Genomic DNA, 25,544 nt, shown 5'->3' with positions numbered 1-25,544 from the left:
GAGTCAAAAAAAGAGAATTAATGAGGAGAAACTTCGAGAGATTCAGTGGGACGGTTACAGAGTCAAACACAGTCAGACAAAATAAAGGTGTGTTGCGCTACAGTTATTAATATTAAAAATACTGAAAAAAAATTATAAAAAAACAGTCCAGAAAAAACAGTCTCTCAAATGGACCATATTGGTCAAATGGCAAGCTCCATTATTCAACTGTCGAGGTGGTTATCCAATCCCTTCACCAAGTGAACAAGCCACCACCACAATAGGTTGGACTCTTACCAGAGAGCCTGGATCCTTTATTACGAAGGGTCAAACAGGTTTGATGAATATGTCCCGGTAGGGAGGTCATCAGCAGGAGATATACAAAGGAACCACGTCAGGAACATCTCCAGAGCTTCCAGGAACTCCACCCAAACGACGATTGTGTAGTCAGATCCAAATAAAAAAACATAAAACGCTGGATAGTGTAAAACCTCTTGAGGGTTGCATTTAAAGTGGTTGTAAACCCTTACAAACCACTTTGACCTACAGGTAAGCCTAGATTAAGGCTTACCTGTAGGTCCAAGAAATATCTCCTAAACCTATATAGTTTAGGAGATATTTGGCCGAAAACAGGCAGTGCTGTCTATGGCACATGCGCCGTAGACAGTGGCGCGCAGGCGAACTGAGCGCGGCATTCTCAACGACGGAGCTGCCGCGCGTGTCGGCTCCCGTGCGCATGCGCGGGAGTGACGTCATCGCGGCTTCGCCGAATGACAGCGGCGGAGCTGCGAGACCCCACCAAGAAGATGGATGCGGCGGACTACAGGGGACAGCGGTGACTTCGCTGGCTCCTGTGTCAGGTAAGTGACACATAATGGGCTACTATGTGATGCATAGTAGTCCATTATGCTTTGCCTTTGCAGGGAATGAAAGAGGAAGTAAACTCATCAGGGTTTACTTCCTCTTTAATATAAAGTATTGCACTTACACATATCCATAGTAAAAGCAGTATTGGATGCTAAAAAAGGAAGGAGGCCGCCACAGAACATCCAGACATGTAAAATGCACGATAACAGGACTTCTTCCCGGAGCTGTTCCTGACATGGTACCTTTGTATATCTCCTGCTGATGAACCCTCCTGGGACATATTCATCAAGCCTGTTTGACCCTTCGTAATAAATGGTCCAGGCTCTCTGGTAAGAGTCAATCCAATTGTGGTGGTGGAGTGTTAACTTGGTGAAGGGATTGGATAACCTTATAAACCATGGAGTTTGCCATTTAACCATTATGGTCCATTTGAGAGACTGATTTTTCTGGACTATTATATATATATATATACATATATATATATATACACATATATATATACATATATATACACACATACATACATACATATATATATACATATTATATATATATATTTTTTTTTTTTTTCCCCCAGTATTTTTAATATCACGGTAGCACAACACCTTTATTTTGTTTCTTGTGGTAATCTAACATTTGTGGTGCTGCTTTTTTTCACATTGAATTATCTTTTTGCATGTGCACTATTATTTTTGTATTTATTTTCAAACAGTTAGGTCTGCTCCTCGAACACTCCTCTCCTGAAATACTCTGCTGGAGGGCTCTGCTCCATCTAACTCTTCTCCTGAAATACTCTACACTGCTGGAGGACTCTGCTCCATCCTCCATTTAACTCTCCTCTCCTGAGGGGCGGATATATTTGCTCTATACATACACCATCATGAGCTTGTTGGACATCCTACTCCAAAAAATACAGTCATTAATAGGGAGTTGCCCCCTTGCAACTTTAACATCCTCAACTCTTCTGGGAGGGCTTTTCCCCCCAAGATTTTGGAGGGTGTCTGTGGGAATTTGTGCCCATTTGTGAGGTCGGGTACAGATGTTGGATGAGAAGACCTGGCTTGCCATCAGTGTTCTGATTCATTACAAAGCTATTCGGTATGGTTAAGGTCAGGACACTAGAGTTCCTCCACACCAAACTGGTCACACCATGTCTTTATGGATCTGGCTTTGTACATAGGGACACAGTCATGCTGGAACAGAAAAAACGGTCTTCACCAAACTGTTACCACAAGGTTGGAAGACACATTTGTCTACAATGTCTGTATAATGTAGTATTAACTGTACCCTTCACTTAAAACCATGGCGATTAATATGGCATTAACCCCCTCCCCCCCCCCCATGGCCATTAATATGTAGCCGTCCCTCTTTGTGGCTATACTATCCTCAAATTTTCTGGGAAGGCTTTCCACTGGGTTTTGGAGGGTGTCTGTGGGAATTTGAGCCCATTTGTGAGGTCAGGAACTGATGCTGGATGAGACGATCTGGCCAACGTCAGGGTTACAATTCATCCAAAGGGTGTTCAGTAAGGTTGAGGTTCAGAGGTGTTTGGTGGGCTTAAAACCATGGCCATCAATATGGAGTTAGCCCATTAATATGTAGCTGACCCCCTTTGTGGCTATACTATCCTCAAATTTTCAGGGCAGGTTTTCATTGCATTTTAGAGGGCATTTGTGGAAATTTGTGCCCATTTGTGAGGTCAGGAACTAATATTGGGGCAGAAGATCTGGCTAGCATCAGGGTTACAACTCATCCAAAGGGTGTTCAGTAGGGTTAAGGTCCAGAGGAGTGTGGTAGGTTTAAGGTCCATTGGTGTTCGGTAGGGTAGGGCTCAGGTCCATTGGTGTTCGGTAGGGTAGGGCTCAGGTCCATTGGTGTTCGGTAGGGTAGGGCTCAGGTCCATTGGTGTTCGGTAGGGTAGGGCTCAGGTACAGAGGTGTTCGGTAGGGTTGAGGTCAAGACTTTGTACAGGACACTCGAGTTCCTCCACACCAAATGGATCAAACTATGTCTTTTTGGAGCTGGCCTTGTACACAGGGGCACAGTCATGGTGGAACACAAAAGAAACTTTACCAAACTGCTGCCACGATTGTCTTAAAAATACAAAACAAAAGAAACTTATTTTTTTTACATTTTGAAAGATGTCATTAACAGCAACAACTTATTCACTTTATGTTGGCAAAGCTGCTTCGGCTAAAGGAGGCGTTTTATTAGAGCATTTATCCTTTCAATGGTCAATGAGAATAGCCAGCGTCATCCTATTCCATGGCGTGCTGAAGGTTGGCACCGTGCTACACGCCGAACTCTCCCTGGCTCTTTGTAAGTGGCAAATTAACAAATGGTTATAATTGCAGCTCAAACTCCAATTCTTATTCTGCCTTGAGGGGTCCGGTCCGCGTGCCGCTCCCATCCCGAATTCCCATCCCGTCTTTCACGGCTGCATAATAAATTTATTAAAAACACCATCTGGAAGGGACGGCGCTGCCGGTCGTTGTCACCCTCAGGAGTTTCCATCCTCCGCTCCTGTCACTTTGTTTACAGGAACATGTTGCCAAAGATCTCAATATCCTTGGAATCCGAGTCTCCTTCTGCACAAATAAATACAGTTTAAAAAGAGAACCAGTCAGTTTCTCACTTATCTGATCTTGGCAGGGATAGAACCAAGTACAGTCTTCATAATGGTGGGAAAAAAAAGTAAATCTTGGTAAAAAAAAAAAAAGTAATCCTGGTAGTGTTTTTATTTGGAATTCATAAGCAAAAAAATAAAATAAAATAAATCTTTGGGGCTTTTGATGTCCACGTTGATTAGGTCCTAAGAACCTGGTTGGAAAATTGGTTGTCTATTTATCCATGCCATTTATGAATGGCATGGGGTAAATATATCACTGCCAATCCACTGTTTAAAGATCCACCCCAGGTGTTAAAGACCATGAAAGTAAGAATACTGTAGCTATTGACTTTTAAAAATCAAGTACCAGTGGCTGGAGTCTAGTGTGGTCTTCCCAAAGCCAGTCCTTCTTTCTGTGGGATACTGGTGCTGCCATCTTGGATATGGGAGTCAACTGTGGCTTCCTGAGGAACGTATACAGTTTCTATGGTAGGGAGCCCTTGTAGAAAGCCAACTCAGGGTTCCCCAGGGTACGGAATCTAAGCCCCAGCCTGCTTCTTACCAGGGACCCTGATGGTGGGGATAGACGTGCATCAAGGTGAAACCAGGTCGCCAGCCCACAGCTGGTCGCCCGCACGCCTGGCTGACAATGTGTAGACCACTCGTGTGTTCAGAGGACAGATGTAGGAGACTGCGGGGAAACAAGCCAAAATCAGGCCTGGCATCAGGAAAGCCAAAATGGTAGACAAAGCCAGGTAATCAAGACACAGAATACAAGTAATACAAGGCAAACCAGGAGCTTAGAGAAACTAGGAAGTTGCTCAGGCAACCCAGGCTGCACTGTGCATGCCTATATATAGGGAAGCAGACTGGGAGGTGGGCCAGGAAGTGCTAGAATGGAAAAGGATATAAATTCACAGCAGAGCAGGCGACGCCCATAGGCGGACACAGAAGCCAGCACACATGTGAAATTACAGATCAAGTAAAACCATTGCTAGGGAGGTAAGAATTTCACAAAACAGAACACTTGCAGGCTAGACTGTGAGAGAACCACAGCCGATGACCCCCACCCATGTGCAAGCTCATGCAGGGTTTTGTGAATGGTCCTGCAGCCTCCTGGGACATGTGACCTGTCCCAGGAGGCTGCGGGGCAAGGAACGTCATGCTCACCTAGGTGGTAATTGCGGATGTAGGAGTGATAAAAATCAATACTTGCTCCCCCTTCCACCCCAAGAAAACTCCTGCAACTCAGGCTGGAGTTACAGGAAGGAGCAAAACCAGTATGAATTACGTTTTTCAGTGAAGTCCTACTTTCAAGAAACATATCTAAGAAAAAAAGCGCAATCGATTTAACAAGTAATATAGAATAAGAACCTCTGTTGAGGAAAAGGAAGAGGGAGAAGGCGACCATAAAATCCGCCCATAGCAGCAGGATGACTGGTAAGCTCACAGCAATAGAGCCCAACAAGTTTCCAATTTGCGAGCCATCTAATTCCTTGAGTCACCTGGAAGCTACGAGATTTAGAAAGCAAAAAACACATTTAGCACACTTGCTTTTATGGTGAAAATGTAAGCGTGTCACTTTAAATTATATCATCTATGAAATGAGACCTGTGCAAGCCAGTGCCCTTTTGGTTATGTGTTTTTAGTAGAAGATAGATGGTCTTGGCTTATTTTTAAAGACATTCTTTGCCTGACTGTCATGTTGATCCCAAAAGGTTTTTGACACCAAGTCATATCCTGAGTTTGGACTTGGACTGCAAGTCATTGGGCTGAAGTCAGATAGAGCCAGGTATATTCTGAAGGGGAGCAGATAGGTGCAGGAGGAGATAACTGAATCCAACTGAATCCAACACCAGGGAAGACTCTGCAAAATCTAAGTAAATGAAAAGGGCCACATGTTATGTGCTCGAAACACACCGTCCTATAGAGAACCTTAGATTGTAGCTGCTAGATCAGTGATTCTCAACCAGGGTTCCTCCAGAGGTTGCTAGGGGTTCCTTCAGCATTGGGCCATTTCTGCCTCTCTGATAAGTTCCCACGACACCATTGATCTTTTTAGCTATCTGTAAGGAGGTAATTCTTCCCAATGACCACCAGTGTGAGGACCATTCTTCCCACTGACCATCACACTAATGTATCATGAGTTGTAGATTTCAAATTTTTAGCAGGGGTTCCCTGAGACCGGAGAACTATTTCAAGGATTTCTCGGTGTTGAAAAGGTTGAGAAAGGCTGTGCTAGATTGTAAATGGACTTTATCTGTAAAAAGCTTCTCTCTTAAGGAAGAGCTGGCCCATTCCCGGGGAGACGCCACGATTAAACTCATAAGTGCATCACCACATCGACACCGGCAGGTTGTACCGGTAATACCGCTGCATCGTCCCCGCACCTCCACTAAATGTCAGGAATGTCTTCATTTTCCAAATCCGCTCAAAGCACTCACTACAAATTCCTCACCATTCCAACAAAACTAAACTCTTCCAGCAAGTTCACTTTCCTTCTAAATTAGGCTGCAATTAGTTTGAGTTAAAATCAATCGTTTAATTAGTAACAGAAGCTTGCACATCTATAAGTCGTATTTCCGTGCAGTGTCACTTTTTTACGGATCTACAACAGGGGAGGAATAAAGCCGATGTGCTGTCAGCATGTCACTAGTATAGTGAAGAAAGCTTCACAGAGGGGAGGCCGCCTGCACGGAGCACAGGTGGCGGGGGAGGCCGCCTGCACGGAGCACAGGTGGCGGGGGCGGCCGCCTGCACGGAGCACAGGTGGCGGGGGCGGCCGCCTGCACGGAGCACAGGTGGCGGCCGCCTGCACGGAGCACAGGGGGCGGCCGCCTGCACGGAGCACAGGGGGCGGCCGCCTGCACGGAGCACAGGGGGCGGCCGCCTGCACGGAGCACAGGGGGCGGCCGCCTGCACGGAGCACAGGGGGCGGCCGCCTGCACGGAGCACAGGGGGCGGCCGCCTGCACGGAGCACAGGGGGCCACCCCCGGCCGCCTGCACGGAGCATGGGAGCCGCTCAGCCGGCTGCAGAGGACAGGAGTGGCCTGGCGGCTGCAGGGCTCAGAGATAACTCTTTGGTGGAAAGAACTAAACAGGACACATGGGACTGGCCAAATGCTGCAGAGCTTGTTGCGCACAGTTTATTTGCCTTTAGTAAATCAACCTCAACATATCCAAGATAGTTCAGGTACAATTAGATCATGATGGGATTAAATATATAAATGTGTATTTTTAAGAAAGATCATTTCTATATAAAAGTCATGCAGACTGTGGCCATCCCAACGAATGACCTTCTTTCAGTCATCTCTTTTGGGATCCATGGATCGTTTCTGAAATTCTAGAATCAGGAACGGGTGAGGAAACTCTATAGATCTGATCACAGAAGAACAGGGACGTGCAGAGTCGTGCCTCTTACCTATCAGGCCTCTCTCCAGGGTGAAGGTTTTATGGGTGAACATACATTCAAAGGCCACCAGATGGAAGACCTTGTTGACCGTGTTGTGAGTCCCCACAATCCTGATGTACCTGAAAGACAAAAAAATAAATAAAAATAAAGACGAGGTCAGGCCCACATCACCCCAGGGTGTACAGCCTATATACAAACTCAACATGGCACATTCTACGTAACTGGCCCCCAACTGTAATCTAATATTGGGGTTCAAATTTTGGTTGTATAGGATTAAAGGTCAATGTGTTGTATCTGATTAAAAGTGTGAGCTGGAAGTGGGAACGGGTACCTGTCAGGTACCCGCTCCCCCCCTCCCCCCAAAAAGGTGCCAAATGTGGCAGCGGAGGGAGGGCTGGAGGCAGACAAGTGGAGCCTTCACTTTTGGGTAGAGCCCTGCTTTAAGGTACTTTTTAGAACGAACCCCAGATTGATTGTTGAACCCAACATAAACTGAAACAATTCAGACTCTTAAGGCTATAGTTTATTTACGGCTTTGTATCCCCAGAACAACGCACATAGACTCAGTGCGGCACACAATGCGTTTCGCAAACTGTAGTAAGCCCAGAGGATGCTTGGCATGTCCTGCTTACCATATACCAGCCACAGGTTAATTTCAATAATTGTTTTTAGCCGAGGCCTGGAATTCTCTGCCATATTACAGCAGCCTGGCAGAAAGGCAGCCGACTAGCCCGAGGCAAGGTGAGCACAGCCAACTGTGCAAGTCTCCGCTCCAGATTGTACTATGAGTCGGAGCAAATATTTAAATTACTATACACCCTTTCTGGTTTAGCTTAAAATGAAACAAAAATAATACATTTTATTTATTACAGGTACTTATGTAGCGCTGTCAATTTACACAGCATAGACATATTGTATATTCACATCAGTCCCTGCCCCCAAGGAGCTTACAATCTAAAAGGTCCCTAACTCACATTCATACATGCACATACTAAGGCCAATTTAGATTCAAATAACCTCCCAGCATGTCTTTGGAGTGTGGGAGGATACCCACGGAAGGCACAGGGAGAACATGCAAACTCCATGCAGGTAGTGCCGTGGTTGGGATTCGAACCAACGACCCTAACGCTTCTAGGAAGAAGTGCTAACCACTACTGTGCTGCCTATATTATACTGTATATTTTGCAACTTACCAATCCTTAAAAAACGTGGTGGCTGCATTCGTTTTCTTTTTTCTTCCTTTATTTTCACCTGCTGATCCGGTTAGTAACACACTTCCTGTCCTAGGGTGTGTTCACTCTGGGTGAAGGAGCAACGAAGACATCCTTGAACAGCAGCACTGTCAGTCTTGGGGGGGAGGGGCACTGGTCCAAATCATTTGGTGGAGGGAGGATTGTGGTGTGGGGTTGTTCAAGGGTTGGGGTAGGGCTTGGCCCCTTATGCCGTGTACACAAGACCGGAATTTGACAGCAAAGGTCCGAAGGAACGAATCCGCCGAACAAGTCAATCGTGTGTGGGCTTCATCAGACCTTTGCTATCTAAAAATCAGACGGACTTTAGATTTAGAACATGTTTCAAATCTTTCTGATGGACTCGAGTCCGGTTGAAAAATCCGTTCATCTGTATGCTAGTCCGACGGACAAAAAAACCCAACGCTAGGGCAGCTATTGGCTACTGGCTATGAACTTCCTTATTCTAGTCCGGTCATACGTCATCACATTTGAATCCGTTTGACTTTGGTGTGATTGTGTGTGGCCAAGTCCGTTCGTTTGGAAAGACCGTCGGAGCTAGTCTGCCGGAAAGTCCGTCGGGAAGTCCGTCGGAGCTAGTCTGCCGGAAAGTCCGTCGGGAAGTCCGTCGGAGCTAGTCTGCCGGAAAGTCCGTCGGGAAGACCGTCGGACCTAGTCTGCCGGAAAGTCCGTCGGGAAGACCGTCGGAAAGTCCGTCGGGAAGACCGTCGGAAAGTCCGTCGGGAAGACCGTCGGAAAGTCCGTCGGGAAGACCGTCGGAAAGTCCGTCGGAAAGACCGTCGGAAAGTCCGTCGGGAAGACCGTCGGAAAGTCCATCGGGAAGACCGTCGGAAAGTCCATCGGGAAGACCGTCGGGAAGTCCATCGGGAAGACCGTCGGAAAGTCCATCGGGAAGACCGTCGGAAAGTCCATCGGGAAGACCGTCGGAAAGTCCATCGGGAAGACCGTTGGACCTAGTCTGCCGGAAAGTCCGGTCATGTGTACACGGCATTAGTTCCAGTGACGGGAACTCTGAAAGGTGTCAGCATACCAAGACATTTTGGACAATTTCATGCTCCAAACTTTTTGGTAACAGTTTGGGGATGGCCCTTTCCTGTTCCAACATTCCTGCGCACCAGTGCACAAAAAGCAAGGTCCATAAAGACCTGGATGAACGAATTTGGGGTGGAGGAACTTGACTGGCCTGTACAGAGTCCCGATCTCAACCTAACAGAACATCATTGAAGATGAATTTGAGCGGAGACTGCGAGCCAGACCTTCTCATCCAATATCAGTGCCTGACCTCACAATTGTGCTTCTGGAAGAATGGTCAAACACTCCCATAGACACACTCCAAAACCTTGTGGACGGCCTTCCCAGAAGAGTTGAAGCGGTTATAGCTGCAAAGGGGTGGGCCAACTCAATATTGACCCCTAGGGACGAAGACTGAGATGCCATTAAAGTTCATGTGCAAACTCAATATTGAACCCTACGGATTAAGACTGGGATGCCGTTAAAGGTCGTGTGTGTATATATAAAGGCAGGCGTCCCAATACTTTTGGCAATATAGTGTATATGCTTTCTGCTTGCCCCTAGACAAAAACAAGCAGTTTACCTGTGCACAGCCCCACTGCATGGAAAAGTATTTTTTTTTCTTTTGGAGTTGGGCTTCAAAAAGGCAAACAAAATCTTTGAAGATTTTTCGTACATTTTTTCCTAATAATTTTAGTTCGAAATTCTATCTACGGCCAGCTTTAGGCCATTTAACAAACAGCTATACCCAATAATCCCCGTACTGCGCCCCGTATATATTTTTTCGGAGTTTTTAGGAAAATGGAGACAGGAAAGTGGTTAAGGTTCTAAAAGGTATTAATATCTTCTCATCTCCATTCATCTTCTTCAGCGAATGGATAATGTTTGGAGTACACAATGGCGCGACACTGAGAAGAGAATCGTAATATGACAATTTAAAAGCCGAAGTGATTAGTATGACCGGCGGACGGCGGCTGAGAATCTCATCGTGTTCTTCTAATGAAAGTCAATATTTTTATTCTGTGTCACTCAAACAGCTCAAATATTCTTCATTAAAATCTCTAACAGGCGTGCCAAGCAGACGGCTCCACGGTCCTCACTGGAGACGGTTATCAAATGGCACAGGTGCACCCCCACTCCATATTGTGCAGATAATTACCATGTGCGAGGAGCGGAGGAGACGAGCACAGAGCCTCGCCACTGAGGATGAAAGAGAAGGAATCCAGATTTATATCAGATGTATCAGTGGGAAGACTCACGAAAAAAAAAAAAAAGAAAAAGGAATTTTTTCTCTGGTGTCGAAGAGCAGAGCAGTATAGATCTTTAGCTATAAGCTAAAGCAGATTTCAGATCGAAAATGCAAGGTCCAGTTATTGTTTAGACCAGTGGTCTCCAAACTGCAGCCCTGTCTTTGCTTTTATCTGGCCCTAGGGGCACGGTTTCATCCACTGGGCACAATCCCTCCCAATGCCACCAACAGTGGGGGGGCGGGGCAATCTCTCCCAATGCCACCAACAGTGGGGGGCGGGGCAATCTCTCCCAATGCCACCAACAGTGGGGGGGGGGGCAATCTCTCCCAATGCCACCAACAGTGGGGGGGGGGGCAATCTCTCCCAATGCCAACAACAGTTGGGGGGGGGGCAATCTCTCCCAATGCCACAACAACAGTGGTGGGGCAATCTCTCCCAATGCCAACAACAGTGGGGGGGGGGGGCAATCTCTCCCAATGCCAACAACAGTGGGGGGGGGCAATCTCTCCCAATGCCAACAGTGGGGGGGGCAATCTCTCCCAATGCCACCAACCGTGGGGGGGCAACCTCTGCCAATGCCACCAACAGTGGGGGGTAACCTCTGCCAATGCCACCAACAGTGAGGGACAATCTCTCCCAATGCCACCAACAGTGGGGGACAACCTCTGCCAATGCCACCAACAGTGAGGGACAGTCTCTGCTAATGCCACCAACAGTGAGGGACAGTCTCTGCCAATGCCACCAACAGTGAGGGACAGTCTCTCCCAATGACACCAACAATGGGGGGGGGGGGGGGCAATCTCTCCCAATGCCACCAACATTGGGGGGACAATCTCTTCCAATGACACCAACAATGGGGGGACAATCTCTCCCAATGACAAACAGGAACAATTCCTCCCAGTGACAACAATGGGGCACAATTCCTTCCACTGACACCAATGCTAGGGCCCAATTACTCCCAATGAAACAAACAATGACACATTTTTTTCCCCACTGATGTCAGGACCCTTTCTACTTCTAATGGCCACAGTCAGCCCCCCCCCCCCCCCCCTAAAGTCTGAAGGACAGGAAACTGGCCCTTTGTTTAGAAAGTTTGGAGGCCCATGGTTTAGACCAAGGTTCCCAATCAGAGTTCAGTGGAACCCTATGGTTTCCTCCAAAGGTTTCTAGGGGTTCCTTAAACCTTTGAGCATTTTTTCTGGGGGGTTTTTTGTGCGTTTTCAACGCGTTTTTGAGCATTAATATTTTTTTTAACAGCCAAAAGAAGTTGCTATGTTTTTCAGCTTTTTAAATGGGTTTTTATTTTTATTAGTATCTATTTTTCGTTTTTATTTTTTGTTAGGGTTAGTGGTTATGTTTAGGTTACAGTATGGTTAGGGGGTTGATTATTTTATTACAAACACATTGATTATGCATTTATTCATTTTTGTAAGGGTTTATGGTTTTAATTTACTCTATTTTATTTTTTGCTTAGGAATGGGGGGTTAAGGGTAGTTCATTTCTGTATTTTTAGTTAGGATTAGTGGGTTATGGGTTATTTAATTGATATATTATTGATGATCATCATTTAATATTTATTCATGTATTAACGAGGGGGCGCAATTCCTTCCAATGACACCACCGATTCCTCACTCAAACACCAATGATGGGGCAACCGTTTGCTTCCACCGATGCCGGGACATTTCCTACTCCCAATGGCCACAGTCCGGCACCCCTAAAGTCTGAAGGCCCCTTGTCTAGAAAGTTTGGAAACCTCTGGGCAAAAAAAAAAAAAAAATAAATAAAAAGTTATCTACAAAATATATTTTTGGATTATGTTGCAGAGCAGCTTTAGGAATTAGGAGAACCATTGGAATATGTATAGGAAAGATGTAGCAAAAACACAGATTTCATCTTCATACGAGGACACCGGCTGATGGGAGAATTGGTGGATAAAAATAGAGAACGTGTTTACTTTATACAACGAGGCGAAGCGCCTCACCCTTGGCGGATGGCACAAAGCGCGTAATATGCGTGTCGCAGGGTGAAGTGATGGCAGCAAGTGCACCATATTAAGGGGAAAATCACTAGTGTGTTCCCGTACAGCGTGCGCGGTCTGCAGCTGTCATCTGCAGAGTGTTTGTCGCTGTATGTAAACTAATTATAGAGCCATCAAAAGACAAACACAGAGGAGAGGAGAAGTATTTATTGTATCAGGACTCGCAGTACTGTAAGCATTATGTGCTTGCCAGAAACAGAGTAACAGAAATGTTGCTTTGTGTATTCGAAGAGCGAGTCAATCTGTTCATTCTCCGGGAGAACGAGAGGGGCCGGACCTCCGGAATCCACTGGCCGTGTGCTATACAATGGATTGCAGTCCTGTCCATTCACGGTACAAGGAAATATTCTATAACATTGGGATGTTCAACTAGCAGTTCTGGGGTTGTAGAAGGTCCGGCTGTGGCCTTGGAGCAGATCACATCTACTTATATAGCCCGAGGTATGTGCACCAAATGATGGAGGCCAGGTGTGTCCAGTGAAGGGTCCTGTTAATACTTCACCATACAAAGACACTGTAGATAAATTGTGTTCTTCCAACCTTGTGGTAACAGTTTGGTGAAGACCCTTATGTGTTCCAGCAGGACTATGCTCCTCTGTACAAAACTAGCTCCATAAAAGACATGGTCTGACCAGTTTGGTGAGGAGGAACTCAAAGGTCTTGCACAGAGCCTTGACCTCAACCCTATTGAACACTTTTGAGATGAATTGGAATGAGAGTGGTGAACCAGGTCTTGTCATCCAACATTAGTATTTGACCTCACAAAATAGGTATAAAATTCCCATAGATACACCCTCAAAAATTTTGGAGAAAACCTTCACCGAAGAGTGGACCTTCGGTGAAGGTTCCCTCCTTGGTGAAGGTCCACTCTTCGGTGAAGGTCCACTCTTCGGTGAAGGTCCACTCTTCGGTGAAGGTCCACTCTTCGGTGAAGGTCCACTCTTCGGTGAAGGTCCACTCTTCGGTGAAGGTCCACTCTTCGGTGAAGGTCCACTCTTCGGTGAAGGTTTTCTACAAAATTTTTGAGGGTGTATCTATGGGAATTTTATACCTATTTTGTGAGGTCAAATACTGATGTTGGATGGCAAGACCTGGTTCACCACTCTCATTCCAATTCATCTCAAAAGTGTTCAGTAGGGTTGAGGTCAAGGCTCTGTGCATGACGCTTGAGTTCCTCCTCACCAAACTGGTCAGACCATGCCTTTTGTGGAGCTGGTTTTGTACAGAGGAGCATAATCACGCTGGAACAGAAAAGGGTCTTCACCAAACTGTTACCACAAGGTTGGAAGAGCACAGTGTCTATGGAGTTGGCACTACTCTTCGGTGAAGGTCCACTCTTCGGTGAAGGTTCCCTCCTTGGTGAAGGTTCCACTCTTCGGTGAAGAGTGGACCTTCACCAAAGAGTGGTGCCAACTCCATAAAGACACTGTGCTCTTCCAACCTTGTGGTAACAGTTTGGTGAAGACCCTTTTCTGTTCCAGCGTGATTATGCTCCTCTGTACAAAACCAGCTCCACAAAAGGCATGGTGTGACCAGTTTGGTGTGGTGGAACTCAAGCGTCCTGCACAGAGCCTTGACCTCAACCCTACTGAACACTTTTCAGATGAATGCGAATGCCAGTGGTGAAACAGGTCATCAAACATCAGTATTTGACCTCACAAAATAGGTGCAAAATTTCCATAGACCCCCTCCAAAATCTTGTAGAAAACCTTCACCGAAGAGTAGTGTCAACTCCATAAAGACATGGTTGGACAAGTTTGGTATGGAAGAACTCCAGTGTCCTGCACAGAGCCCTGACCTTAACCCTACTGAAGACCTTTGGGATGAGTTGGAATGTTGATGGTGAGCCAGGTCTTCTCATCCAATATCAGTACCTGACCTCATAACTGGGCACAAATTTCCCAACTCCATAAAGATATGGTGTGACCAGTTTAGTGTGGAAGAACTCAGATGCCCTGCACAGAGCCCCATCCTCATCCCTACTAAACACCTTTGAGATGAATTGAAACGCCGATGGTGAGCCAGGTCTTCTCATCCAATATCAGTATTTAGACTTACAATTAGGTACAAATGACCACAGACACCCTCCAAAATCTTGTAAAAAGCCTTTAGTGAAGAGTGGTGCCAACTCCATAAAAGATATGGTTGGACCAGTTTGGTGTGGAGGAAATCGAGTGTCCGGCACAGAGCCCTAACCTCATCCCTACTGAAAACCTTTGGGATGAATTGGAATGTTGATGGGGAGCCAGGTCATCTCATCCAACATCAGTACCTGACCTCATAAATGGGTAAAAATTCCCAATGATACCCTCCAAAATCTTGTGGAAAGTTTTCCCAGAAGAGTGGAGGATGTTATAGCCACAAAGAAGAGAAGGGTTAGGGGCCATATCAATGGCCCTGGTTTCTACTAAAGGGTCCTGTTCATACAGGGTTTCTCAAATCCAGTCCTCAAGGCGCCCCAGGTGGTCATGTTTTCAGGATTTCCCTCAGATGAAATGGCTGTGGTAATTACTAAGGGCCGGTTCACACTGCAGGCGATGCGAGGCGACACCGACTTGCCTCGCAGCGACCTGCCGCGACCTCAGCGGCAACTTGCAGATGACTTCTGTATAGAAGTCAATGCAAGTCGCCCCGAGGTCGCCCAGAAGTAGTACAGGAACCTTTTTTCTGAGTCGGAGCGACTCGAGTCGCTCCTCTCAGAACGGTTCCATTGTACAGAACGGGGGCGACTTGCCAGAGCGCGGCGAGGCGAGTCGTGTCGCCTCGCATCGCCCGCAGTGTGAACCGGCTCTTAGGCAGTGAAACGGATCAAATCACCTGTGCAAAATAATGGGAAGCCTGAAAACATGAACTGTTGTGGCACCTTGAGGACTGGAGTTAAACACTGTGTTAAAGTGGTTGTAAAAAAATAAAAAAATAAAAATAAAAAAAAACCTGCCTGACAAAAAGGCATAATGAGCTAGTATGCATCACATACTAGCACATTATGAAATACTTACTTTAGATTGAGGCTGTTTCAGCGGTCCCTGTACACGGCTGTGACCGGTGACATGTCTCCTGGAGTTATTTCCGGGTTTGCAGACTCCGGCGCTGTGATTGGCTGGAGCCCCGATGTCAGTCCAGTGCATGCGATCGCGGGCACGAGAGTCAGAACGGGGATTTGTTTGTGTGTAAACACACAAATCACTGTTCTGCCAGGGGAGAGGAGACAAACCGCTTGTTCCTAGTAAGTAGGAACAGCAATCTGTCTCCTCCCCCCCACAGTAAAACACTCAAAGGGAACACCTTTAACACCTTGATCGCCCCCTAGTGTTAACCCCCTTTCCTGCCAGTGACAATTGCACAGTAATCAGTGCATTTTTATAGCACTGATTGCTGTATAAATGTCAACGGTCCCAAAAAAAAGTGTCAAAAGTGTCTGATCTGTCTGCTGCAATGTCTCCGGTCCGCAAAAAACAAACAAAAAAAACAAACAAACAGATCATTGCTATTACCAGTAAAAAAATAAAAACAAACAAATAAAAATGCTATACATCTTTCCCATAGTTGGAGACGGTATAACTTTTGCACAAACCAATCAATATAAGCTTATTGCGATTTCTTTTACCAAAAATATGTAGAAGAATACATATCGGCCTAAACTGATGAAGAAATTTGTTTGTTTTTTTTTTACTTTTTGGGGATATTTATTATAGCAAAGTAAAAAAAATATTGTGTTTTTTTCCCCATCTAAATTGTCGCTCTTGTTTTGTTTTTAGAGCAAAAAATAAAAACCGCAGGGGTGATCAAATACCACCAAAAGAAAGCTCTATTTGTGGGGGGGGGAAAAAAAAAAAAAAAAAAAGGACGTTAATTTTGTTTGGGTACAACGTCGCGAGACCGTGCAATTGTCAGTTAAAGCAACACAGCGCTGTATTACAAAAAATGGCCTGGTCATTAACCACTTAAGCCCCCATTTTGCTGGCTTAAGACCAAAGCACTTTTTGTGATTTAGCATTGCAACGCTTTAACTGACAATTGCGCGGTCGTGCGACGTGGCTCCCAAACAAAATTGACGTCCCTTTTTTCCCCACAAATAGAGCTTTCTTTTGGTGGTATTTGATCACCTCTGCGGTTTTTATTTTTCTGCGCTATAAACAAAAAAAAAAAAGAGCAACAATTTTGAAAAATACCCTTTTTTTTAAACTTTTTGCTATAATAAATATCCCCAAAAAATATCTAAAAATGTTTTCCTCAGTTTAGGCCGATACATATTCTTCTACATATTTTTGGTAAAAAAAAATAAAAAAAAATAAAAATAAAATCGCAATAAGCAATTGGATTGGTGTTAGCCCCTGTACACACGGTCGGAGATTTTGCCAACCAAATCCGTCGGATTTTGCCCGTCGGATTTAGTCCGACGGATTGTGTCCGAAACTGTTGCATACACATGGTCGGGCCAAGTTGTCGAAAAATCCGATCTTTCAGAACGTGATGACGTAATTTCGTTACGATGGGACTACATTCAGGCTAGTAGCCAATAGCTTTGATGTTGGAATTTGATCTGAGCATGCGTGGCACTTGGTCCTAAGAAAATTCTCTACACATGATCGGAGTATGTCCGTCCGGCCCAGTTGGTCGGGAAATATTTCCAACATGTTGGAAAATTGGGTCGGACGGAGATTCGGACGGAATCAGTCCGATGCATACCACACACAGTCGGATTATCTGACGACACGGTCCGATAGGACACATTCCGACAGATTCTCCGACCGTGTGTACAAGGGCTAAAAGTTATAGCGTTTACAAAATAGGGGATAGTTATGGCATTTTTATAAATTTTTTTTTTTTTTTACTAGTAATGGCGGCGATCAGTGATTTTTATCGTGACTGTGACATTATGGCGGACACAACAGACATTTGACACATTTTTAGGACCATTGTCATTTATACAGTGCTATACAAATGCACGGATTCCTGTGTAAATGACACTGGCAGTGAAGGGGTTAACCAGGAGGTGGCAGTGTAGGGGTTAAGTGTGTCCTAGGGGCGTGTTTCTAACTGTGGGGGGGGGGCGTGGCTGTGATTTACAGATCACTGCTCCAATCACAGGGAGCAGAGATCAGTGTCACTTGTTGCTAGGCAGAATAGGGAGGATGCTGTTTACATCGGCATCTCCCCGTTCTCCCTCCCCGTGAGACAATCGCGGGTATCCCCACGGCTATAGAGTCAGCGGGACCCACGGTCGGACTCACGGGGGTCCCGACCGGCGCGCACGCAATGGCACGGCTGCAATTTTAAATGGACGTACCTGTACGCCAATTTGCCTGTCCGTGCCATTCTGCCGACGTACATAGTCGTGCGCCGGCCGGGAAGCGGTTAAGGGGGCAAATCTTCCGGTCTGTAAGTGGTTAATGAGGGTACATTTAGCAACTCACATGGTTTATGAATAAAACAGGCACATATAACTATGCAGGAATCTGGGGGTAAAGCTGTCCACATAGACCATCTCCCACACCGCCGGCTCTCACCGCCGTCAGTCTGCAGTTGTGACCGGGAAGACTACCCTGCAGTAGAGCGATCTAAAAGAGAGGCTTGAAGAGCTTGTGGAGCGCATCATGGAAGAGACAACGTCAATGCGGAGGATGGTCTATGTGGACAGTTTTACCCTGGATGCCGGCATACTTAGATGTGCCTGTTTTAATCACCATTTGCGTTGCTAATCGTTATACCTTCACTAAATGCAACCATATTGCCACACTTAGAGGCGCCTCTCTTCTCTTTTATACTCTGTTGTGACATGACGCTACTTGTAAATCAATACATTGCTTGTATATAAAGGCAAAATTTTATGAAAATATTTTGCTGGTCTTGCAAAACGCTCTTAAACCAAGGTTTTACTTTATTATATATACACTTTTTTAGGATAGATTACCTTAACACACACACACACACACACACACACACACACACACACACACACACACACACACACACACACACACACACACACACACACACACACACACACACACACACACACCTGGGCACAGCGCTGTCTCTTTATTTATCTCTGGAATGAGTCGGAACTCAAATGTCGAGCCAAGTCTTCTTGTCCAACATCAGTACCTGACCTCACAGATGGGCACAAATTCCCACAGACACCGTCCAAAATGTTGCAGAAAGCCTTCACCGAAGAGTGGTATCAACTCCACAAAGACCCGGTTTGACCAGTTTGGTGTGGAGGAACTTTGTGTGTCCAGCAGAGACCCAACCTCAACTCTACTGAACACCTTTGCGATGAATTGTAACACCAATGACGAGCCAGGTCTCTTCATCCAACATCAGTATTTGGCCTTACAAATGGCCACAAATTTCCACAGACACCCTCCAAAATCTTGTGGAACGTCTTCCCAGAAGAGTGGAGGATGTTATACCCACAAAGAAGGGAAGGGTTAGGGACCAACTCCATACTAATGGCCATGTATTCTACTGAAGGGTCCTGTTAATACTAGATCATACAAAAACATTGTAGACAATTGTGCTCTTCCAACCTTGTGGTAAGTGTCTGGTGAAGACCCGTTATTGTTCCACCATGACTGTGCCCCTGTGTACAAAGCCAGCTCCATAAAGACATAATTGGACCAGCCTGTTGTGGAGGAACTTGAATGTCCTGCACAGAGCCCTGACTTCAACCCTACTGAACACCTTTGCGATGAATTGGAACGCCGAGCCAGGTCTTCTCATTTAACATCAGTATTTGACCTTACAAATGGGCACAAATTCCCACAGACACCCTCCAAAATCTTGTGGAATGTCTTCCCAGAAGAGTGGAGGATGTTATAGCCACAAAGAAGGGAAGGGTTAGGGACCAACTCCATACTAATGGCCATGTATTCTACTGAAGGGTCCTGTTAATACTAGATCATACAAAAACATTGTAGACAATTGTGCTCTTCCAACCTTGTGGTAAGTGTCTGGTGAAGACCCGTTATTGTTCCACCATGACTGTGCCCCTGTGTACAAAGCCAGCTCCATAAAGACATAATTGGACCAGCCTGTTGTGGAGGAACTTGAATGTCCTGCACAGAGCCCTGACTTCAACCCTACTGAACACCTTTGCGATGAATTGGAACGCCGAGCCAGGTCTTCTCATTTAACATCAGTATTTGACCTTACAAATGGGCACAAATTCCCACAGACACCCTCCAAAATCTTGTGGAATGTCTTCCCAGAAGAGTGGAGGATGTTATAGCCACAAAGAAGGGAAGGGTTAGAGACCAACTCCATACTAATGGCCATGGTTTCTACTGAAGGGTCCCGTTAATACTAGATCATACAAAAACATGGTAGACAATTGTGCTCTTCTAACCTTGTGGTAAGTGTTTGGTGAAGATCCGTTTTTTGTTCCACCATGACTGTGCCCCTGCGTACAAAGCCAGCTCCATAAAGACATAGTTGGACCAGTCTGGTGTGGAGGAACTCGAATGTCCTGCACAGAGCCCTGACCTCAACCCTACTGAACACCTTTGGCAAGAGTCGGAAAGTAGATGGTGAGCTAGGTCTTTTTTATCCCATTATCAGTACCTGAACCTCACAAGTGGGAACAAATTCCCACAGACACCCTCCAAGATCTTGCAGAAAGTCTTCCCTGAAAGGTGGAGGATGTTATAGCTGTGGTTAATGGAGGTGGGAGGGATTTCCCAATAATGCCGACAGTTTTGGAATAGGATACTCAACAAGCTTATATAGGTGCAACAGCCACAGCTTCTGGCCACATAGGTGTATGAACTAAAAAAAAATAATAATAATAAAAAAGCACCAACTGGTTCTTGTCCGCAATTTGTACATAAACATTCTCCAGCTCTATGCCACAAGTTGAGATTATGTTAATAAATTCCTCCCTTTAATAATAAAATGTCCCATTCCGAATGCTACCAACACTTTGCATGACCGCTACCTGTTAAAGCGTTACTAAACCCACAGCAGTAAAATCGGTGTGTATATGTAGTAAAACATGCTAGTTATACTCACTGTGGAACCTAACGGGGTTAATCCTCTGCATTGTGTAAAAAGGCTGTTTGATCCTGTCTTCTTTGATCCCTCCCCCTTCTTCCACTGTCCCCAATCCATCCCCTGATAATACAGAGCCTTGGAGGCACTCTGCACATGCTCAGTTTGGGGAGTATTGCTATAGAGCAGCGATATGCAATTAGCGGACCTCCAGCTGTTGCAGAACTACAAATCCCATGAGGCATAGCAAGACTGACAGCCACAAGCATGAGACCCAGAGGCAGAGGCATGATGGGACTTGTAGTTTTGCAACAGCTGGAGGTCCGCTAATTGCAGATCCCTGGTATAGGAGGTATTTTTTTTTCTTGGGAGAGTGCATATGATCCTCAGCATAGGGCCAATCCATACTGTCCAGACAGAAGGTCATACAACCTCATAGAACAATAAGGGAAGAATGAAAAGCGCCTCCTACAAGCTTTACCCAGACACTGATAGAAGTCACAAGACTGCTATATACTGCTGATGGGAAGAGGTATTTAGCGGCTTATATTTACTAAAATAATTGCATTTCTGTGTACTGTGGGAGACCAGATATTGTGACTGCAGACCCCTAAAAACGTGGTTGTTACTGATAGTTCACCCCCCCCCCCTTACAATTGTAAATCAATCACTAAGGTTGTCAATCATATGTTCAATATGTCAACAAAAGGCTTCATTAAAAAAAAAAAAAAAAAAAAATTCTGCTTGTAGAGACCATTGCAGCCTGAAGATGGCAGTTTGGCTCTGTTAATACTGTATTTTTCTGATACAATTACAGTACAAAAAAAATTAAAATGTAAAGATCTTTTTTGAACATTTTTGACAAAAAATTAAATAATTTTTTTTACAAAAAAGCATAACAAGCAAAACTCTTAAATGTCTGTAAAAAACATAGTTTTGCAAAAAAGTTAGCCGATACTGCTAAATTTGATTTAGGCATCTAGACTTTGAAGACCTTAGGGAAGGAAAGGTTTAGATTTGGTAAATAGCTTCTTTGTCTTTGAATGAAACAAATGTAGTTTTAATGGTAAGAGCCTCATTTATTTACTTCATGAAAAAAAAATAAAAAAATGGACTTTTATTTTTCAAGATGCTCCTAAGAGCTGTCAAAAATAGTTCATGCCACCAGGCAAATTAGATTCAGCCTCTTCCTAACTGCAGGAGGTCAGTGGGCGACGCTGCGTATAAAAACAGCCATGTTTAGGTTTTTAATATCACATGGTAATTGGGCCGGGGGCCAGGAGGAGTGATAGAATGTAACTACACAAGAAAAGCAGAGATGCGAGAAAAGATTTCTCTGCTGGCCTCGCAATGTGGGAAACATCACACTTCGCACAGAGATTCGAGAGCAATCCAGTATCAGCCAAGCGCAAATGCTGCATCGCTAAATCTGCTTAATCAGATGTCTAGACAAAACCTTTCCAATATGCAAGACACAGAGGAACCAGAACTACGGGGACACAACACAATCTTTTGTCATTCCAATTAAGAAGCCATTAAAAAAAAAAAAAAAAAAAAGGAAGAAAAAATTATAACATACACACAGTATCCCACAAAAGTAAGTACACCCCTCACATTTTTGTAAATCTTTTCTTCTATCTTTTCATGTGACAACACTGAAGAAATGACACTTGTCTACAATGTAAAGTAGTGAGTGTACAGCTTGTATAACAGTGTAAATTTGCTGTCCCCTCAAAATAACTCAACACACAGCCATTCATGTCTAAACCGCTGGGAACAAAAATGAGTACGCCTCTAAGTGAAAATGTCCAAATTGGGCCCAAAGTGTCAATATTTTGTGTGGCCACCATTGTTTTCCAGCACTGCCTTAACCCTCTTGGGCATGGAGGTCACCAGAGCTTCACAGGTTGTCACTGGAGTCCTCTTCCCCTCCTCCATGACGACATCACAGAGCTGGTGGATGTTGGAGACCTTGCGCTCCTCCACCTTCCGTTTGAGGATGTCCCACAGATGGTCAATAGGGTTTAGGTCTGGAGACATGCTTGGCCAGTCCATCGCCTTTACCCTCAGCTTCTTTAGCAAGGCAGTGGTCATCTTGGAGTTGTGTCTGGTATTGTTATACTGCCTTGTGTCCCAGTCTCCGAAGGGAGGGGATCATGATCTGCTTCAGTATGTCACATTACATGTTGGCATTCATGGTTCCCTCAATGAACTGTAGCGCCCCAGTGCTGGTAGCACTCATGCAGCCCCAGACCAGCCAATAGGCACCAATGCGAATGCGTATGCACTGCGGACTGCATGCACATGCAGGAGCGCGTCCCTAGTGCCAATTGGTGCCAGGTGGCCCCTGATCAATGCGGACTGGTCTTTAGCTGTTCCCTGGTACCCTGAATCCTGCTTGATACCCGTTGCTGAACTAGTCTTTCCTTGACCCTGCTTCTGGACTATGCTATACTCCTGATTACGGGTTCCTGATCCTGGTTTCCCATTTGACCTCGCTTCTGCCCAATGCCTTGGTACCTTGCTACCCGCCTGCTACCGAATCCAGCTATCCTAGTGACGTCGCTCCTGTTCACTGCTTGGCTCAACACTGCCGAGTGTCTGCAACTACAGTCCTGCGACCAGCTGCGACTTCCTGCTGCAAGCCTGCCAGAAACTCTACATTGCCTGATGGCCCAGTTCCGCAGTGCAAGCAGAGTGCCTCTTTAAACTCAGCTGACCCATGGTGCACAGCTGCCCTTCCTAATCTGATGGTTCTCCTGCCTTCCCAAAGTCGCATACTCCGCTACAAGTTTCCAGGTCTACATCTGCAGGCACTCGTGTTCCTCCAGTCCCTTGGCTCCCTCTGTTCCACTCTCAGTGGGGCCTGGGCTGGAGATTCAAGAGAAGCCGACCTCGTCATTTCAGTCTCCCTTCAGGTGCATGATAGGTGGGTGTAAAGATGTCCGCTTGGCGACTTCAGATTGCAGGCTTACCGCAGCTGAGTGTGGGGTGTACAAAGATGGCCACGACGGAACGTAATTTCCACTACAAGTTTTGATGGGTCGCCTAACCGGAACACTGGCCCTCGATCACATGATCGCTGCGATAGCCTGTGACTGACTAATCACAGTGACCAGTAAACATACAACAATCCCCCAATGCTCTTTGCCTTCTTGAAAATATAAAAAAAAAAAAAAAAAAAAAAAAAAAAAAAAGGTACATTGTAACCTTCTCTTTCCTAAAGTAGTAGTCTGTCATAAAAGAGGTTAGCGTCGGGGTTGGGGGGGGGTCATAGGTTATGGTCTGGGTCACGGGTCAGTGTGTTTTAGTTCGATTTTTTATTTTATTAAAAGTGTCAGTTCACGTCAGTGAATTTTAGGTGTGAAGAAAAATAAAATAAATGAATTTAAAGCAATAGTAAAACTGGAGTAGGGTGCCAGGACCAGAATCTGAACCCATGACCTCTGCTGCGTCCGGCAGTAGCGCTTCTTCTGAGCCTCCCGATATGCTGGACAGCATCCTGTCGGATTCCTTCATTAATCCTTGCCTTGTTTCTGGTGAACCTTGAATTTACTCCTCCCATGAACTTTCAATTTAAGCCATGCCTTTGCATTTCCTGTTTGCCAGATTATTGTGCTCGCTCCAGCCGATATCTTGCACCTTTGCGTACCTGCAGCTGTCCTCATCTCCATTACCACACATTACCAACCTTTGGCTTATTCTTGGACTACACTTCTGCTTGATCCCAACCTTTGGCTTGTTTACCGACTACGCTTTTGCTACATCGGCTACTGGACCCAGACTTGATCACCTCCTGGTGGGGCAATCCTGAGGACTGCAACCTGATACTAACACGCAGAAAAACCCATCCCCACCATCGGGAACTCTGGTGAATACCGGTTACTGCTTAGACCCCGCACCTCAGGTGAGCCCATGTCATCTTCTAGGGTGGCGTACTTATCCAGTAGGTCGATGGGAGTCGCTCTACTGCTATAGCTACTGGTCTCCAAGCCTGACCCCTGACCATGACACTGGGCTTTAAAATCGGTCTGGCCAAATTCCCGTACATCAGGATAAACACTTCCTCTATGACCCGAGACATTTGTCAGACATTTTAGATTATGGCAGCCGTGATCCTTCACGTATGGCCAGAAGCATCTTGTGTTTATTAGTCAATGACAAAGGTTGTTTTTTCATAACCCAATAACGGATTATTTGCATGCATGTCCTTCACCCACCATCCCGGAAGCTCAAACCGCACATAAAACTCGCACAGCAGCCGCAGTAAAATCTCTGCACAAGATAGTAACTTTTTACAGCGTTCTGTCCGGCCTTCGTCACATTGAATAACCCTCATCTTCCTCAGGTCAGACACTGTGCCGTCAATTTATTACTGCAAGGTAATATTTTTTGGGTTTTGCTGTCTGTTATCACACGCAGGATTTAAAAAAAGGATTTTTAAAGCGGATGCTGGAGAGACAAAACCACTTCACAGCTTTCTTATATGTCTATTGGGGCTGTATTGGTGAGATCTCTGCACTTAAAGAGGAAATTAACTGTGGAAGTGGTTCCCAAGAAAAGCCAGATAGAGAGCAAAGGACTGGTTACCAGGATTGCCTGTGGGTTCCTTGCAGGCCATACAAGCCTTCCATGCCTTGCTCTGAGCTGTGTCTGTATGAAGGCAGAAATCCTGATATAAAAACAATTGTTTATTCATATCATTGTCCCCCCTCTCGCACAAACCCAATGACCGGTGATTGGATGACTCGTGGAGTAACAGAAGTAGAGAAACCACAGATCCACAGAATGAATAAACAGAAGCAGGAGGATCCTTGCACTGGAGGTCCTCAGGTAAAGCTTCCCCTCCAGCAAGAAGATCAGCGAACAGCACAGTACTGACATCACAAAATCCCACTCCAAATCTGGTGAGACAAGTAAGAGGCAGCAGTGCGCTAGATAAGCCTTTTTCAACCAGGGTGCTGTGGTATCAGGGCTGGGCTCCTGCTGTTTACTTGCAGCTCTTTCTTTCAGTGCACATAGGCTGCTCAGCTGTCAGTTAATTACCAGTCATTCATTGTTTCCACAGTGACTCCCCTGGTTACCATTACCTGCCTTATTAGTCTAGCCTACAGCCAGCCCCTTTTAATGTTCCCT

General features: G+C 45.5%; 1 protein-coding gene across 1 annotated transcript in view; it reads right to left on the bottom strand.

Moving 5' to 3' along the window:
* The window catches only part of BTBD9 (BTB domain containing 9), a 223,401-nt gene that overhangs the window by 80,215 nt on the left and 117,642 nt on the right, over nt 1-25,544 (bottom strand). The window contains 1 exon segment of the mRNA XM_077485389.1: nt 6,877-6,986. Within this exon segment, the coding sequence (XP_077341515.1) occupies nt 6,877-6,986 (110 nt within the window).

Source organism: Lithobates pipiens, unplaced genomic scaffold, assembly GCF_037356315.1.
Source record: "Lithobates pipiens isolate NorthernLeopardFrog02 unplaced genomic scaffold, aLitPip1_a1.2 Scaffold_18, whole genome shotgun sequence".
NCBI classification, from domain to species: Eukaryota; Metazoa; Chordata; class Amphibia; order Anura; family Ranidae; genus Lithobates; species Lithobates pipiens.
This window is presented reverse-complemented; position numbering and strand designations above follow the sequence as displayed.